Source organism: Hyperoodon ampullatus, assembly GCF_949752795.1.
Source record: "Hyperoodon ampullatus genome assembly, chromosome: 3".
Classification (NCBI taxonomy): Eukaryota; Metazoa; Chordata; class Mammalia; order Artiodactyla; family Ziphiidae; genus Hyperoodon; species Hyperoodon ampullatus.
The window spans coordinates 104,339,423-104,356,547 of NC_136916.1; the positions used below are offsets into that span (position 1 = coordinate 104,339,423).

Sequence of the window (17,125 nt, forward strand, 5' to 3'; positions counted from 1 at the left end):
CCCCAAACAGAAGCACCACAAGCCGGTCCAGCTCTTAAGGAGTTCGGTGGTGAGAAGAGGCCCTCAGAGGTCTGAGGCCCAGCGGAAGGTAGGTGCGTCCTGGTGAGCCAAAGCCACAACACGAGGATTTGGTGAGGAGGTAAGGCCTGTGGCGGGACGTGAGTGAGGAGATAGGACAGGGAAGGAATGGGTTCTGGCCAGAGAACAGTGTACTCAGGTGAGTGACAAGGTGGACAAAGGAGGGACTCGATGTGGAGGGGGTGAGGATACACACAGGGGAGAGAGGAGAGAGATGCTGAGGGATGGAGGCACAAAACGGGGCTATGGAGGAGATGGGGATGGGGTCATGGAGGGTGTGAGACACAGAGAAAGGAATAAGGACATAGGGACATGGGGACACAGAGGGATGGACCTGAGGGAGAGGAGATAGAGCAAGGAGCGGGAGGCATGAGGGACAGAATGAAGGAGGATAGGGATTCAAGGTGAGGAGGATGGAGCCCTAGGGTTAGGGGGTGGGGTCTTAGTGGTTTGGGGCACCCGGAGGGGAAGGGAGGGGAAAGACACAGGGTGAGGGAGGAAGGAGACAGCAGTGGAGAGAGATGGTGATTGGCTAGAAGGAGCAGGTTTAGGAAGGCTAATTTCCACCTCCTCTGTGCCCAGAGAACCCAGCCCTCCCTTCTGACTGTTCCCCCCAAGAGAGATGGCACCAGCCAGAGCAGGATTCTGCCCTCTGCTTCTCCTGCTGCTGGGGCTGTGGATGGCTGAGGACCCAGTCGGTGCCAAGCCCAGAAACATGACCTCAGCTCAGTGGTTTGAAACTCAGCACGTGCAGCCCAGGCCTCAGAGATGCAACACGGCGATGCAAAACATCAACAAGTACTCCAATCGCTGCAAAGGGCTCAACACCTTCCTGCATGAATCCTTCTCCAGTGTGGCCTCCACTTGTCAGACTCCCAGCATAACCTGCAAGAGAGGCCGTAAAAACTGCCACCGGAGCCAGAAGCCTGTATCCCTGACCATGTGTAACCTCACCTCAGGGAGGTACCCACACTGCAGGTACAAGGAGAAGCAGCTGCATGCTCCTTACATCGTGGCCTGTGACCCTCCCCAGAAAGGGGACTCTAGGAAATCCAAGCTGGTTCCTGTCCACCTGGACGATGTCCTTTAGGTTTCCAGCCAGCCACGTGCTTGGGCCGCGCCTTAAATCCCTCTGCAGGCCCCTGGACCACTCCTCCTCAACCCAGAAGGTTCTCTTCTGACATCTCTTGGGACCCTTCCTAGCTCAGGCTCCTCTGAGAGGGTGGGGCTGCGGGGAGTTGAGGTGATACATTAGTAGGCTAAGCTCCAGAAGAGATGGTGATCTCTCAACTTTTTGTTGCTGTTTTTCCAGAAGCTTATCCCGAAGAAGCTTAGGGGTGTGGGTTCCTTAGTCTATGCCTCCTACATCTTTCCCCTACCCCATCTTCTCACGGCAGCATGACGAGAGGAGGAAAGGAATGGAAAAGGAGTGTAGGAGATTTATGGCGAGAGCCACTCCTATTCCTAAACTAGGCCTCTTCCCTAGCTCTGATTGGTAGTGACGTGGCTTGTGGGCAGGGAGGTTGCCTGGAGGGAAGAAGACAAAGCAGCACTACTTCATATTTACATAGCATTTCATGCTTTTCACAGTGTGTCCACGTGACTCCCTTGTGAGATAGACATGACTAGGATTACTCATCTTTAGGGATGAGGACGTTGAGATTATTTTTTTTACATCTTTATTGGAGTATAATTGCTTTACAGTGGTGTCTTAGTTTCTGCTTTATAACAAAGTGAATCAGTTATACATATGTTCCCATATGTCCTCCCTCTTGCGTCTCCCTCCCTCCCTCCCTATCCCACCCCTCTAGGTGATCACAAAGCACCGAGCTGATCTCCCTGTGCTATGCGGCTGCTTCCCACTAGCTAGCTATTTTACATTTGGTAGTATATATAAGTCCATGCCACTCTCTCACTTCGTCCCAGCTTACCATTCCCCCTCCCCATATCCTCAAGTCCATTCTCTAGTAGGTCTGTGTCTTTATTCCTGTCTTACCCCTAGGTTCTTCATGACATTTTTTTTCTTAAATTCCATATATATGTGTTAGTGTACGGTATTTGTCTTTCTCTTTCTGACTTACTTCACTCTGTATGACAGACTCTAGGTCCATCCACCTCATTGCAAATAGCTCAATTTCGTTTCTTTTTATGGCTGAATAATATTCCATTGTATATATGTGCCACATCTTCTTTATCCATTCATCTGATGATGGACACTTAGGTTGTTTCCATCTCCAGGCTATTGTGAATAGAGCTGCAATGAACATTTTGGTACATGACTCTTTTTGAATTATGGTTTTCTCAGGGTATATGCCCAGTAGTGGGATTGCTGGGTCATATGGTAGTTCTATTTGTAGTTTTTTAAGGAACCTCCATACTGTTCTCCATAGCGGCTGTACCAATTCACATTCCCACCAGCAGTGCAAGAGTGTTCCCTTTTCTCCACACCCTCTCCAGCATTTATTGTTTCTAGATTTCTTGATGATGGCCATTCTGACTGGTGTGAGATGATATCTCATTGTAATTTTGATTTGCATTTCTCTAATGATTAATGATGTTGAGCATTCTTTCATGTGTTTGTTGGCAGTCTGTATATCTTCTTTGGAGAAATGTCTATTTAGGTCTTCTGCCCATTTTTGGATTGGGTTGTTTGTTTTTTTGTTATTGAGCTGCATGAGCTGCTTATAAATTTTGGAGATGAATCCTTTGTCAGTTGCTTCATTTGCAAATATTTTCTCCCATTCTGAGGGTTGTCTTTTCGTCTTGTTTATGGTTTCTTTTGCTGTGCAAAAGCTTTGAGGTTTCATTAGGTCCCATTTGTTTATTTTTGTTTTTACTTCCATTTCTCTAGGAGGTGGGTCAAAAAGGATCTTGCTGTGATTTATGTCATAGAGTGTTCTGCCTATGTTTTCCTCTAAGAGTTGATAGTGTCTGGCCTTACATTTAGGTCTTTAATCCATTCTGAGCTTATTTTTGTGTATGGTGTTAGGGAGTGATCTAATCTCATACTTTTACATGTACCTGTCCAGTTTTCCCAGCACCACTTATTGAAGAGGCTGGAGGATGTTGAGATTTCAGAAAGATTTGTTAATTAAAGAGATTGTCAGGTTGGTTAGTAGCAGCAGCTGGACTTGAAACTAGGTCTCCTGACTCTAAATACAGCGCACTTTCTACTTTACCACTGGGTGGAAAAGGAGAGTCCTCTGCAGGGACCACAGGGGAACCAGGTAAGATTTCACCTGTGAAACAATGTCCCGAGAGCTCTGAAGAGCCAGTTACCCCATGTTGGCTGCAGTAAAGGTCATTACCTCTCTAGCCAAGGGACTGTTTATGAGATGCTCCAAGGATCTTAATTCTCTCTCTCTCTCTCTCTCCCTCTCTCTCCCCCCACTCTCTTTCTCTCTCTCTCGGCCCCACCCCACCTCTCTGCCCTCCCCCTTCTCTAGTCCACTGCTCTTCCTTCCTGGGCCCCGGTCCTGGCTCTAGCTTGATCGCCTATAGCCCTGAAGGCACAGTGTCAGGGGGATGTCCCAACTTCATCTCCCTGCTCCGGGATCACATTTCCCTTGACCTCAAGGGACTTCCGTGGCCCAGTGCCTGCTTGTCACAAACAAGCTGGTGGGAGCTGCCAGAGCTTCCTTCCTCATGATAATGATCTCTCCTGCCTTGGTGCTTCCCTGGCTCTCTGCTCTGGCAGTCCGCCCAGGCCGGAGGGGTTGAGATGTGGAAATGCCATCTCCCCGTCCTCCCCCCACCCCTCCAAACCCCGGCTGCAGACACCACTTCTCCCTTCCTGGTGAGCAGAACTGGAGAAGCTATGGCTTTACGTAGACTCGGTCCTGATAGCTTCCCACTCCTAGCCCACACCCAGCATTGCCTACAGCCTTGACCATCACCAGCCCCTTCTCTCTTCCTTAATCTCAGTCCCAGACAAACTGCACTAAGCCCCATGCCCGCCCCACGCCCACCCTACTTGAGCACCCAAATACTACCTTGTTAGACCTTCCCTTCCCAGCTGTGGAGTCTACTATCTACTTATCCCTCTCCCACACTCCAGTGCTCCCTTATGCCTTACCAGAGTCAGAGTAAGCTTTGGAGCCAGATACCATTGGGTGTAAATCTTGGCTCAGTCCTTTGTGGCTACATGACCTCAAGAAAACTGCACCTCTTTGCAACTATGTTTCCATATATGGGAGTAATACTACCTACCCAACAGGATTTCAGGAAGATTTAGAAATGACATTTATGAGGCCTTAGTCAACCCCAGGCACTGGTAAGCATTCAATAATGATAGCTAGCTGTAGGTAACAGTAGCAATAGCCCTGTCCAGTCATATTCACCTTTGGCAAACACGCAGATACCCCTTTGGCAAATACCCCATTCAATTCTCCTTGAGGTCTTTCTTCTGCTAGAATGATGTTTATGAGTAGGCTAGAGAATTAAGTCTGCAGGCAGAGTCCTTCTAGGTGGGCTGGGTGGTTTGAGATGGTGAGGAGAGAAGGTAGGGAAGGGATGATGAAAAGAAAGGGGAGCAGAACATTGAACAATTCAATTCAAGCAGAGTGAGGGGCCAATACGTTGATGAGTCTTGAAAGTAGAGGGGCAATAAATATACTTTATAGCCAAATGCCAAATGACTGAATGTAAAATCTATATATCCTGTGGTCACTGTACTAGACATTTATCATTCTAAATACATGATTTTCAACTGAGGTGCATAGAAAACCAAGTCTCTTAGGGGTAGCTGATTTTTCTTTTCACTTTATTCTTTCTTCACAGCTCTTTTTTTTACTCTTTATTGATGATTTTTCTTATGGGTGTTATGGTTTTGGAGACATCCTCCTCACAAACTATTTAAGTGGCTAAAATTATGCTTTTATTGTATCCTCTCGAAATAAGAAGAATTTCCAAATATGGCTTTTTCTTGAAATACTCATGATCTAAATAGTATTAAATAACTAAACATTAAACATAATTCTAAAGCAATCTATGGTGTGGTGATAGCGGTCAGAATAGGGGTAACCTTGGGGAGTGCTAACTGGGAAGGTGTAGGAGGTAAGCTGGAAATGTTCTATTCTTGCTCTGGATATACTTACTTTGTGAAAACTTATTGAGCTGTACACTTAAGATTTGTGTACTTTACTGTAAGCAAATTATACCTCAATTTTAAAATCTTCCTAAAAAGTATATTTTTAAGGATTAATTTATTTAACATGAGAAATGCTAATATATCAATTCACAAAGATTATAATATAATGAAATCATGGACTCATGATCTAATCTAATTTCTATTGTTCTGCTTTGTACTATTTGTTAAATTAAATAGTAGTTGTGCTAATTATTAAATTGTTGTAAATATTTTTGGTTCAAAAAATATATAAGGTTTTTTCCTAAAGTTATCCAGCTAATCCATGCTCTTCTATTAGTTGTATAACTGTCAACTAATTTTCCTATTTAAATATGTGAAAATTCTTAATAAAATTTATATGCAGTATAAGATTTTACAACCATTAATTATTACAACATTTTTCTTAAAATAATAAATATGCATTTATATTTCCCCTGACTGATAGGATTTCAACATTTTTAAAGTTCATAAGGAAAATTTCACTTCCAGTCACATTCAGAGTACTCACCAATATCTGATTATTCAGATATTAACAATGAACCCAAATGACCTGCCTTGTTTTCATACCAATGCTTTAACAGATTAGATTTGACAGTCACCCATTCCTTCACATGATCCTGATCACAGCCAAGTTCAGGGATGCCAGGAATTATGTTGAAATAAGCATTTGGCTATTCAGCCTTTCAAAGGCTGAAGCTGAGGTCCAAAACGAATAACAGGTTTGCGCCAATTACCAAGGCTGCATCTTGATACATTCCTACTTAAAGGCTGAAAAATGGGAAAAGGAGACTGATTACTTATGAGATTTCTGTTGCTGGGGGTGGGAGCTTGGAGGGGGGAGGAGGGTGTCTAGGGGAGTATTGTCCAGCCTTGTGTAGATGGCTCTAAACAAAATTGTTTCGACCTGGATCTAAGGAGCAGAAACAGAGTCCTGTAAAGAATGTAACCCAAGAACTGGAGCTAGTGTGAACTAGCTTTCTAGGAGTAAGACTATCTGAGATAGCCTAGGTAGGATACTTTTCTACATGACCCTAGTTCCCCAAAGTCTCCACACTCTGAAGAAAATGACCCATAGACACTATGAAGAGGGCCAGCTGAGTCAACAGAGAGAGAAGGGTCCTGATCTCAAGGGCAGGGTGTAGGAAGAGGAAGTGCCCTTGAGTCTGGGACCCTTTTGCTCACATTGATTCAGACAGCCCTCTTCATAGTGTCTCTGGCCCTAGGGGATGACCTTAGAGCTACAGCAGCAGAAAACAGACCAATGCAGTAACAGCAACCAGGGAAACTTCTCTGTGAGAACCCTGGCCCATTTCACCACATTCCTCCTACGCTCCTGTACAACTGGGCCTCCAAAAGGGCTTCGAAGACTTCAGATCCTCATTTTAAAGTCCTCCTCCTACACCATCTGCCCACCCCCACCCCCACATTCTACCATGGAGAGATAGAAAGAGCAGTCAGAGCTCTTACCAGGATGTGTTCCTGTGCAGGACTCCAAAGCCAGTAAGCTTGGGAGCATCCATGAAGCCATGGGGGCATGAGAAAACATTGCTAGTGAGGCCTTGTAGGAAGTTCACAAGAGGTGAGATAAGGAAAGATGTCTACCCATAATGGATATACACCCATGATGAAAAGTCCTCTTGATTTAGAGAGATTGGAATTTCCTCATCTATGCAAAGATCACCTACTTCATAGAGTATTATGCAGATTAATATGACAACATATATAAGGGGCTTAGTACAGTGGCTGGTGTGTAGGAAAAGTTTGAGAGATGTAATCATTTATATTTATTACTGTGATGTCAAATGTTGAGAGGCCAAACCTATGATGGATGGAGCAGGCCTGACTTCCATGACAGAAGAACAAAGGACTTAAACAAAGGAGGCCAAACTCCTCCTCAGCCTCCTCTTGCCAAAAAAACCTTCCTAGCCAAGAGTATATAAGGTAGGGTTCAAGGTCAGACAAAAAGGACAATATGTATTAATTTCTCTAGGTAAGGTAATTTGGAGTGGGGTGGGTGGGGGTAATGCTTTCAATTAGAGGGGGAAGAAAAGGCTACTGAGTATTTATATTAAGACTACTTAAGGGGTGTTTTCTCATCTCTACCTTCCATGAATCCAGAGATATGGAAAGAAGGCAGAGGATTTAGGGCCACTAACTTTTGAGGGTGTCCTCCTTACCAGCTCCTCTCCAAAGGGTTCAATTATCACAGCAGTTGATGGAGAGAAGGCTCTAGTGACATTTCCAACTTCCCCTCCTGAGTCCTTTAAACTAGTCCTTAGGTAAGGTTACTGTCCCTTTGCCTCCCTTGTGGAAGATCACTTGTATTTTTCCCACCATCTGATTCAGCTCCATTTCCTAGTTTGTCTTCCATTACACAAGACTACCACCAATGGTGGTTCACTGCTTTCCAGTGGATTCATTACAATGGGAAAACATCACACTTGTTACTTTCTATGGTCTTCACATAGAAACTTAGTTGAAGTTACACCTTTAAAACATAAACTGTACACCTGAAATTAACACAACATTGTAAGTCAACTATATTTCCATTATAAACAAACAAAACAACAAACAAGCAAACAAACTGACCTAGTGAGAATCAATACAAATTCCTGCTTGGGCCATGGCATTTAGCACAAGACAGAACTTCACATCTGCATAGCTTTAGGCTCTTTCAGTAGATATTCATAAAATCATGTCTTAAGAGACTGTAGGGCTTCCCTGGTGGCGCAGTGGTTGAGAGTCTGCCTGCCGATGCAGGGGACATGGGTTTGTGCCCCGGTCCGGGAAAATCCCACATGCCGCGGAGCGGCTGGGCCCGTGAGCCATGGCCGCTGAGCCTGTGCATCCAGAGCCTGTGCTCCGCAACGGGAAAGGCCACAACAGTGAGAGGCCCGCGTACCGCAAAAAATAAATAAATAAATAAATAAAAAAGAGAGATTGTATCCAGTGACCTCAGAGATCATCTAGTCCTCCTCTCCGCATTTTGCAAATGAGAAAAATAAGACTGAGGGGACCCAAGATCACATGATTAGTTTAAGTGAGAATTCAGGTTTCTTGAACCAGTCCAGTGATGTTCCCAAAGTGTCATTCTAGTTGATGGTCCCAAATGGATCTCAGACATCTTCCAAGGTCAAACTCACTATACCTGGACTGGCAAATCAATTAGCAAATGGGCAGGTTCCCAGATTGAGACAAAAATATGTTCATTCAAAAAAGAGTGTTCAGTGCCCATGATCCTGAGGTGTTTACATTTCTGCCTCTCACTTGCGGACCACATCCCCTTCACCTGAATGCTCACACTGTATCAGTGAGATGGAAAAAATAGTAGCACTCAAGAACTTGATGGTAAACTAGTCAAACATGTCCCTGGACCATGCCATTGGCTGTTGGAGACATAAATAAGGGCATGCAGCAAGAACAAAAGTCTTCACTTCCAATCTGCTATTTGGGGCCAGGGTGAAAACATTGCAGAGATCCCATTTGGTGGACCTCCAGATGGGCCTGAAACATCCGAAATATTTTATCTTTGGTAAGTATAATCATTCTTTTTTTTGAATTTTATTTTATTAATTTTTTATACAGCAGGTTCTTATTAGTTATCCATTTAATGCATATTACTGTATATATGTCAATCCCAAACTCCCAATTCATCACACCACCACCACCAACCCCCGGCCACTTTCCCCCCTTGGTGTCCATACATTTGTTCTCTACAACTGAGTCTCTATTTCTGCCCTGCAAACCGGTTCATCTGTACCACTTTTCTAGGCAGGATCAACATTCTTTACCCTCAAAGTTGGCACATCCAGGGCTGGGTCTTCATGGTCAACTAGAGCCCACAGAGCAATGTTTCTCAGACTTTTCCCCGAAGTGCTAGTAATGGCCGAGGGGAATTAAGCACCTAAAGTGATGCCCAGCAGGAACGAGCTTTCTCTGAAGCCTCTTTCTTTTACTTAACTAATATTTATAAAATAACCAAGTGCACGGATTTTTTTCCCCCCATACTGCGAGGCTTGTGGGATTTTTAGTTCCCCAGCCAGGGATCAAACCCAGGCCCTCGGTAGGGAGAGTGCCGAGTCCTAACAACTGGACCACCAGGGAATTCCCCCAAAGATGTTTTATATGTTATCTTCAAACATCATTTGTGGTAATAATGGATCAATATTAATTTCCTGGTTTTTTTTTTTTTTTTTTTTTTTTTTTTTTTTGTGGTACGCGGGCCTCTCACTGTTGTGGCCTCTCCCGTTGCGGAGCACAGGCTCCGGATGCACAGGCTCAGCAGCCATGGCTCACGGGCCCAGCCGCTCCGCGGCATATGGGATCCTCCCAGACCGGGGCACGAACCCGTATCCCCTGCATCGGCAGGCGGACTCTCAACCACTGCGCCACCAGGGAGGCCCAATTTCCTGGTTTTGATGGCTGTACTGTGGTTATGTAGGCAAGAATACTTGTAATTAGAAAATATTCATTTCTGTATAAAGGGATAATGGAGCATTTTATCTGTAACTTCGTCTCATACAGTTCAGAAATATTAATAATTAGGGAATCTGGGTGAAGTAGATAGGGGAGCTCTGTCTACTATTTCTGAAACATATATAAATTTGAAATTATTTCAAATCAGAACCATTTAAAATTATTTTTTTAGGGACTTCCCTGGTGGCGCAGTGGTTGAGACTCTGCGCTCCCAATGTAGGGGGCGGGGGTTCAATCCCTGGTCAAGGAACTAGATCCCATATGCATGCCTCAACTTAGAGTTCACATGCCACAACTAAGGAGCCCACCTGCCACAACTAAGCCAGTGCAACCAAATAAATAAGTAAATAAATTTTTTTAAGTAGTTGATTTGAATTTTTCAATATACTCCATCAAAGTTTTATTTTATATAAAAACAATGTTTTAAATTACTTCCTTTCCCCAAAAAAATAGTTTTGGTAAAATTGGGATAGAAGACATTTATCTTGTGGCTTTGTGTGTACTTTGTGCATATCTGTATTCAACCTAGGATAGGAGTATACTGGCCTTAATGAGGTTTTCCTTAACTTGTTCGCTATGGGCTATGCCTCTGACCAGTATTTCTTTTTTTTTTCTTTTTTCTTTTTTTTTTTTTTTTTTTTGTGATCGGTGTTTCTCTTTAGGAACTGAATGAGGAAGATAAGGTAGCCATGGAGCCAGGGCAATAGGAAGGTTCCTCATATGCTAAAAAATGAGAAAATAGACATCGAACACTTGCAACAGTGACTGGGACCTGGAAACCCCTCAGTAAGTGTTTGCTCTGCTTTTATCATCGTCATCATCATCCCTGGGAGGTCCAAACACTGAACACAGGCTTGAAATAAGTCAAAGGCAACAAAACACATGTGAGGGGAGCCACATGCCTCCACTCTGGCTGGACAGAAGACTACATCCTCTCCTTCTTGAGGACAGATCCTATAGTCAGGAACTAACAGAGGCATTCCACTCACTGAAGCAAGATCATGGTGGCACTGGGCTCCCTGAGCAGGCCCCAAAGAGCTACACAGTAAAGAAAAATGGACCTGGTAAGAGAGAGAGGGTCAGCCACTGGGTACAGAAGGAGGCTTCCCAGTAGGAGTGCAGCAACCAGATTTCCTGTGATAGTGCTCTGAGGCTCGGAGTTTAGAAACCAGGATCCAGGACATCGCAAGGCCATGGGCCTTCAGAGTCAGGGACCCCTCTTGGAGGAGACTCCTTCTTGGAGAGATTCCCTGTGAAAGCTTCTGGCAATCTGAGACCAACCCAACTCCTCTGGCCTGGCTGTTGACTCATTGCCAAGACCAGAGGTCTCAGCAAGCAGAGCAGGAGAACGTTCAGAGAAGTGGGGCAAGGTAGCCCTGCTGTCCTCCAGAGCTGCTCCGGAGCAGGACACTGCCCTGCAGGCTGCCCATCCTTTTCATTTCCCTCTGGGCTTTTCCAGCCAGAGCTTGCCTCTACCCAGTTTCCTGGACTGTCGTTCGATTTGCATTTTTCTCTTTTTTTCCCTCTTCTCTCTCTCCTGGGGATATCCTTATACATACTCACAAAGTAATCAAGGAGCTGAGTATTCACAGTCTCAGTTTTCTTTCTGAATTAGCATCGCAATAGTGTTTCACAACAGAGCTAGTCAAACGCCAGGGTGGCAGGGCATCCATCATTACGAGTAAGTGCTGCTTCCAGTCAGCTGTCCTAGCCCTAGGTGGTCCTCCTGGATGTGTGAGCTGTTTGGCAGAAGCTAGCTGAAGATCTTCTGTGCTGTGCTCAGAGAAACAGAAGACTATCAGCAGCCACCTGCCTCCTGAAGCTAAAGTTGCACCTTCATTCAGCTTGTCTCTCCGGTGAATTTCACTTCAGGGTATCTGCACCCCAGCCCATCTCAGCCTTGACGCCTTCAGAAAGCGGCAAGCGGCGTCAGCAATAGCTCTTCTCACAGGCTGTCAGGACTAACTTAGCGGAACAGCGAAGCTTCCAGCTGGTTACTCACAGTGGAACCTGTCCTCAGACACAACCTCTAGGAAAAGATCCCATCAGTGCCCTCTACTGAGGGGCCAGGAATCAGTTCTGGACAATCTCACACAGGACCCAAGCAGAGGATCAGAAAAATGCACAGCCCCTTCTCCCCTTAGCCACAGCTGGTCATTTGTAGTGGCCCCGGAGCCCCCTACACCAGCCCCGCTCTTCCAGAACCCGCTTCTTCCTGAAGAAGCTACCTCTCACCTCCAGGGGGAAGCCTGACAACCATACTGGAGGTGGCATTTGGAGTTCAAAGGCTACCTCAGGCCAGCAACCCGGACAGACATTTCTGGTCCCCTCACCCATATGCCTCTAGGCTATCCTGAAAAAACTAGTCTCTACAGGCTCATTGCATATTCTCTACTCCCCCTCTTCTGAGCTACCTTTGGGGTCTTCCTGAAGGGCCTCTCCTCACATTCCAGCCTAGCTACTAGCACTTTGATGTTTCATCTTGTCTCATAAAGTCTTAGAAGCGGGCGGGGGGTGGTGCTTTTTAGAAATTATTCAGCTGAAACTCTTTGGGTTACAAATGATGAGGAGACTAAGAGGACCAGAGTGGCGATTCGGTTCAACACACAGTTAACTAAGTATCCCTCTGAGCTATCCATATGCCTGACACTATGGAGATACAGAAGCATGAAAGGGCCTGATTTCTTTTTTTTTTTTTTTTTTTTTTTTTTTTTTTTTTTTTGCAGTACGCGGGCCTCTCACTGTTATGGCCCCTCCCGTTGTGGAGCACAGGCTCCGGACGCACAGGCTCAGCGGCCATGGCTCACGGGCCCAGCCGCTCCGCGGCATGTGGGATCTTCCCAGACCGGGGCACGAACCCGTGTCCCCTGCATCGGCAGGCAGACTCTCAACCACTGCGCCACCAGGGAAGCCCGGGCCTGATTTCTTTCCCACGAGTTTACCATCTAGTTGGGAAGACCTGATACACACGTAAGAGTCAGATAACAAAACAAGGTAGTACACGATGGAGCACCCAAATGAGTGGTACCTGGAGTTAATGCCGAAGGCGGTTACGTTCAGGAAGCGTTCACCCGAGGTAGAGTTGTACAGGAAGGTTCACGCAGGTGGTTATGCACAAGCTCATAGGACCAAGCGGAGATCTGAAGGATGGTAATAGTTGAGGGAGAGCCCTTAAGGAAGAGAAAGAAAAACAGAAGTAAAGTTGAAGAGAGCAAAACCTGTCCAGGAGATGAAAAGGAGCCCTATCTATTAGAATAGTCACAGAGTGACTATCAGCCCATAAGGTAACTATCAGTAAACAGGGAAGCAGTGTGGTAGGAAGAGAACAATAGCTTTGGAGGCAGACCTCCCTCATTTTCAATCCTGGGCCTGTCACTTAACACATCTGTGACCTTAGCCTCTCTAAGCCTCAGTTTCCTTTTCTATAAAATGGAGGTAATAACATGGAACACACAATACTGTTTTGCATATAGCATTACACATAAAGCACAAGGCCTTGGCACACAGAAGGCACTTTTTAAAAGAAAGCTATTATCCGTAACCAAGTACCTAGCACCGTGCCAAGTGCATATTACATGTTCAGTAAATGGTGGTTAGCAGTATTCCTTTCTTCCTGCAGCTGTGGTACAGCCCTGTGCTGACCTGACCCTAAAGTAAGGTGACGTGTATTCTCCTGGCTGACTTTAGGAGAGTAGGAAGTGATACACTCAAGGCAACTGGCCCTAGAATGTCAAGGGCTATGTTTAATACCCCCACACCACACTAGACATTTTAACATTTTATCACGCCATATTGAATATATAAAATGTATGCTCCTCATTCCATATCATTCTTGCAGATGTGTACCTGAAATGATTTTTAAAGTTTTACTTCTGAAATTGTTTGACTTCAAGTAATTTGGGATTGGCACTGCTCCTTCTGCAATTGTGGTATTGAGAATTCCCATAAAAGGAGAAAAAAAATCTAACCTAAGATTGTTTTCCAACATAATAAACTTCTTATGGGTGCCAAATTCCAAAATAAGTGAAATCAACTTACCTGCTACCACCACGTGACTGTGGTAGCATGTAAGTAAATATTTTAAATTTGATTTTATAGTTGACTTTTCCTATATTGGAGCCAATTTTTTTTTTCCTAGTCTCAAATATTGTAGGTCCCTGAAAGCCTCCCAGACCCTAGTCACTGGGCCTCTAGTGCTTAATGGGTAAAACAGCCCTGAGACTGTAGCACTTGGGAAGACATGTGATGAATAACTAGGATCAAATACACAATCAAAGGAACCCCTTCTTCAGGCCTCCCTGAGTGGGGCTGGCCAGCGGCAGGGTCAGCACCTACTTGAGGAAAAGCATGTTTGCAACTTAACAGGATTCAGAGCTTGCAGAGTCTGTGGTCAGTCATCTTGGTCGGCATGAAATGTTCGTGCCAACCCTTGTCTCCTGCTGCCATCCCTACCCTCTTGCACAAAAGCCCAGAGGCTTGGGTCTGCAACTGTAAATGAATAATCACATGGTAATCCTTCCATCCCAATGGGAAAGGCTCAGCTGAGGGCCTGCAAAAGAGAAATGACTTCCTGAATAAATATATATATATATTTGCTCTCTGAGGCCCAAGTCAACTGCTTGCTGGATAATGTTCTCCTGGGTTGAAAAATCAATGTTTTGTTAGCTTTGTGGGGAGGAATGCAGGAAGGGATTCCCCACTATGAAAACGGTGAGCTCTGTTGATGAACCTGGCTCCACCTTGGAGACAGAAAGGCAAACATCTCAGAAGTTTCCCATCTGGCAATGCAGATCATAGGAGCCTAAGTGATTTTTGTCACTTTGCAGAGCATTTTATCTCAAAGGCAGTGAAGTCACATGGAGGTCAAGATGCTGGGTAGGGCTCAACACACCAGCAAAAACCTGAGAGGTCGGGCTTCCCTGGTGGCGCAGTGGTTGAGTCCGCCTGCTAATGCAGGGGACATGGGTTTGTGACCTGGTCCGGGAAGATCCCACATGCCACAGAGCAGCTAGGCCCGTGAGCCATGGTCGCTGAGCCTGCGCGTCCGGAGCCTGTGCTCCGCAGCGGGAGAGGCCACAACAGTGAGAGGCCCACGTACCGCAAAAAAAAAAACAAAAACAAAACTTGAGAGGCTATAGCCAAAGCAAGATCCCTCACTTCAGTCATTTGCTTCCTCCCTTGATAATTGCTGCAATACTGCCAGTATAATAATTTACTAAATATGTATGTATGCATTTAGTTCAAATAGTTCTTTGAAAATGAAACTGTGTAACATCATATTTCAAAGAATACTAGGGTCACTTAATAAATAGAAGCAAAAATAAATATAGTGAATGCCATCCAATTTTTAAAAATTCTATCCAGATATTGCTTTCAGCTGAAGACTCAGCCTGGAGTCTGTTGTCTGTACTGAAAAGTGGGGAGAAACAAAGCCTTACTTTCTTGCTCTAATAGGAGACCTTCTTCTAAATGTCATCAGAAGGATTAGAAGAGAATTACCGAAGGCAATGTTCATGTTTCATTTAAACCACAAACAGACACACACTGCACTCTGTTTCTACGGGAAACACTTCCTCCTTCCCTTTTCAACCTGGCACTAGACCAAAGGGATGGGCTGAAAGTCAAGAAGCTCTGGCCCCAGCTCTGCCACTCACTTGGTGGCCTTCGGAAGGGCAGTTGCTCTTTCAGGCCCTCCAGGCCTTTCATCTGTAAAATAGAGTTGCTTGAGATGATCTTGAAAAACTCTTCTGCTCTGATTCTCTATGATTCCAAGACTTTCTCCAATAGAGCAATATGTCAGCCATAGAAAGAACCCAACTCACCATACTGCTTTGTTGGCTAGAGAAGTGAGAGTGACTTTTTCTAGCTTCAGAGAGAAATTGGACCACAGAGCAGAGAGGAATTAGCCTGACTCCACAATCTTAATACTGACTTTCAGGAATGACTGAGCTAGACTGGGAGGGTGAGGTACGGATGCTTGGCCTACTTTTCTTCCAAGATTAGTTTCCTTTTGTGGTCTGACTTCTCAGAGTTTCAAACAAGAAACATGGGAGTGTAGAAAGAACAGGGGGTTTGGAAGCCAAGAAGCATTGATTCAGATCCTGTGTTTGACGCTCCCTAGCTGTGCGATGATGGACAATTTCCTTAACTTTTCTGAGTCTCAGTTTGCTCATATATTAAAAAAAAAAAAAAGAAAGAAAAGAAAAAGAAATCATACCTCATAAAACTCTTATGAGGGAAAAACAGTCTAAGTGCTTATTGGGGGCATAAAAATGTACATTATCTGCTGGAACTGAACAATAAACAGCCAGTAGTGTTTTTAAATATCTGAGGCTATACGAGCCCTGCAATAATTGACTTACAGTATGAAATTCTTAGAAGGGCTAGCAGGGCAACACCCATGGTGACCAAGTCACATACCTCCCACTTCTTCTGTGCCACTGTGCCCCTTGGGAGAGATGGCACCAGCCAGAGCAGGATTCTGCCCTCTGATGCTGCTCCTGCTGCTGGGGCTGCGGATGGCCAAGGACCCAGTCGGTGCCAAGCCCAGAAACATGACCTCAGCTCGGTGGTTTGAAACTCAGCACGTGCAGCCCAGGCCTCAGGGATGCAATGCTGCGATGGCAACATCAACAAGTACTCCAATCGCTGCAAAGGCCTCAACACCTTCTTGCATGAATCCTTCTCCAGCATGGAGACTCCCATCATAACCTGCAAGAATGGCTGTAAAAACTGCCACCAGAGCCAGAAGCCTGTATGCCTGACCGCGTATAAGCTCATCTCAGGGAGGTGCTCAGACTGCAGGTACAAGGAGAAGCAACTGGATGCATTCTTCATCATGGCCTGTGATCCTCCACAACAGAAGGATGGCCTAAGGTACCAGCTGGTCCTGTGCTTTTGGATAATGTTGTCTAAGGCCAGGTGTTCCCCCACCCCAAGCTCTGCAGACTCCCGATGCTACAGCTGCATTTCCTCCCTTGAGTTCTTCACTAATCCTTACCCTTTTTGCAAATACCACTTCTCTCCCATGCAGCCAACTTCACATACTCTTAATTCCTTACGGGGTTTTGTGGATGCTCCAAATGGTGAGGGAAGAGAGGTGATTCTCCTTAGCCCTTCACTGTTGCTTATATTGCTTTCTGGGTGTGGATACCATGTGGCCCTTCAAGCACTAAGGCTCTTAGCAGAGGTGGATCTAGGTTTTGTGGGGCTTATGGCATATGAAGTTTTGGAGACCATCTTTTTTTGTTGTTGTTGTTTTGTTTGTTTGTTTTTGCGGTACGCGGCCCTCTCACTGTTGTGGCCTCTCCCGTTGTGGAGCACAGGCTCCAGACGCGCAGGCTCAGCGGCCATGGCTCACGGGCCTAGCTGCTCCGCGGCATGTGGGATCTTCCCGGACCGGGGCACGAACCCGTGTCCCCTACATCAGCAGGCGGACTTTCA

General features: G+C 45.4%; 1 protein-coding gene and 1 pseudogene across 2 annotated transcripts; both read left to right on the plus strand.

Annotated features, from left to right (window-relative positions):
* Positions 1 to 700: 700 nt before the first annotated feature.
* On the plus strand, positions 701 to 1,168 carry LOC307050607 (ribonuclease 8-like; the record flags this gene model as incomplete). The annotated part of the gene is made up of 1 exon (XM_079700720.1): positions 701 to 1,168. The coding sequence occupies one exon, from the start codon at positions 701 to 703 to the stop codon at positions 1,166 to 1,168; it is 468 nt and encodes a 155-aa protein (XP_079556846.1).
* A 14,972-nt stretch (positions 1,169 to 16,140) lies between these two features.
* Positions 16,141 to 16,597, plus strand: LOC307050811 (ribonuclease 7-like; annotated as a pseudogene). Its single transcript has one exon. The product of its transcript is annotated as a ribonuclease 7-like (transcript).
* Positions 16,598 to 17,125: the final 528 nt, after the last annotated feature.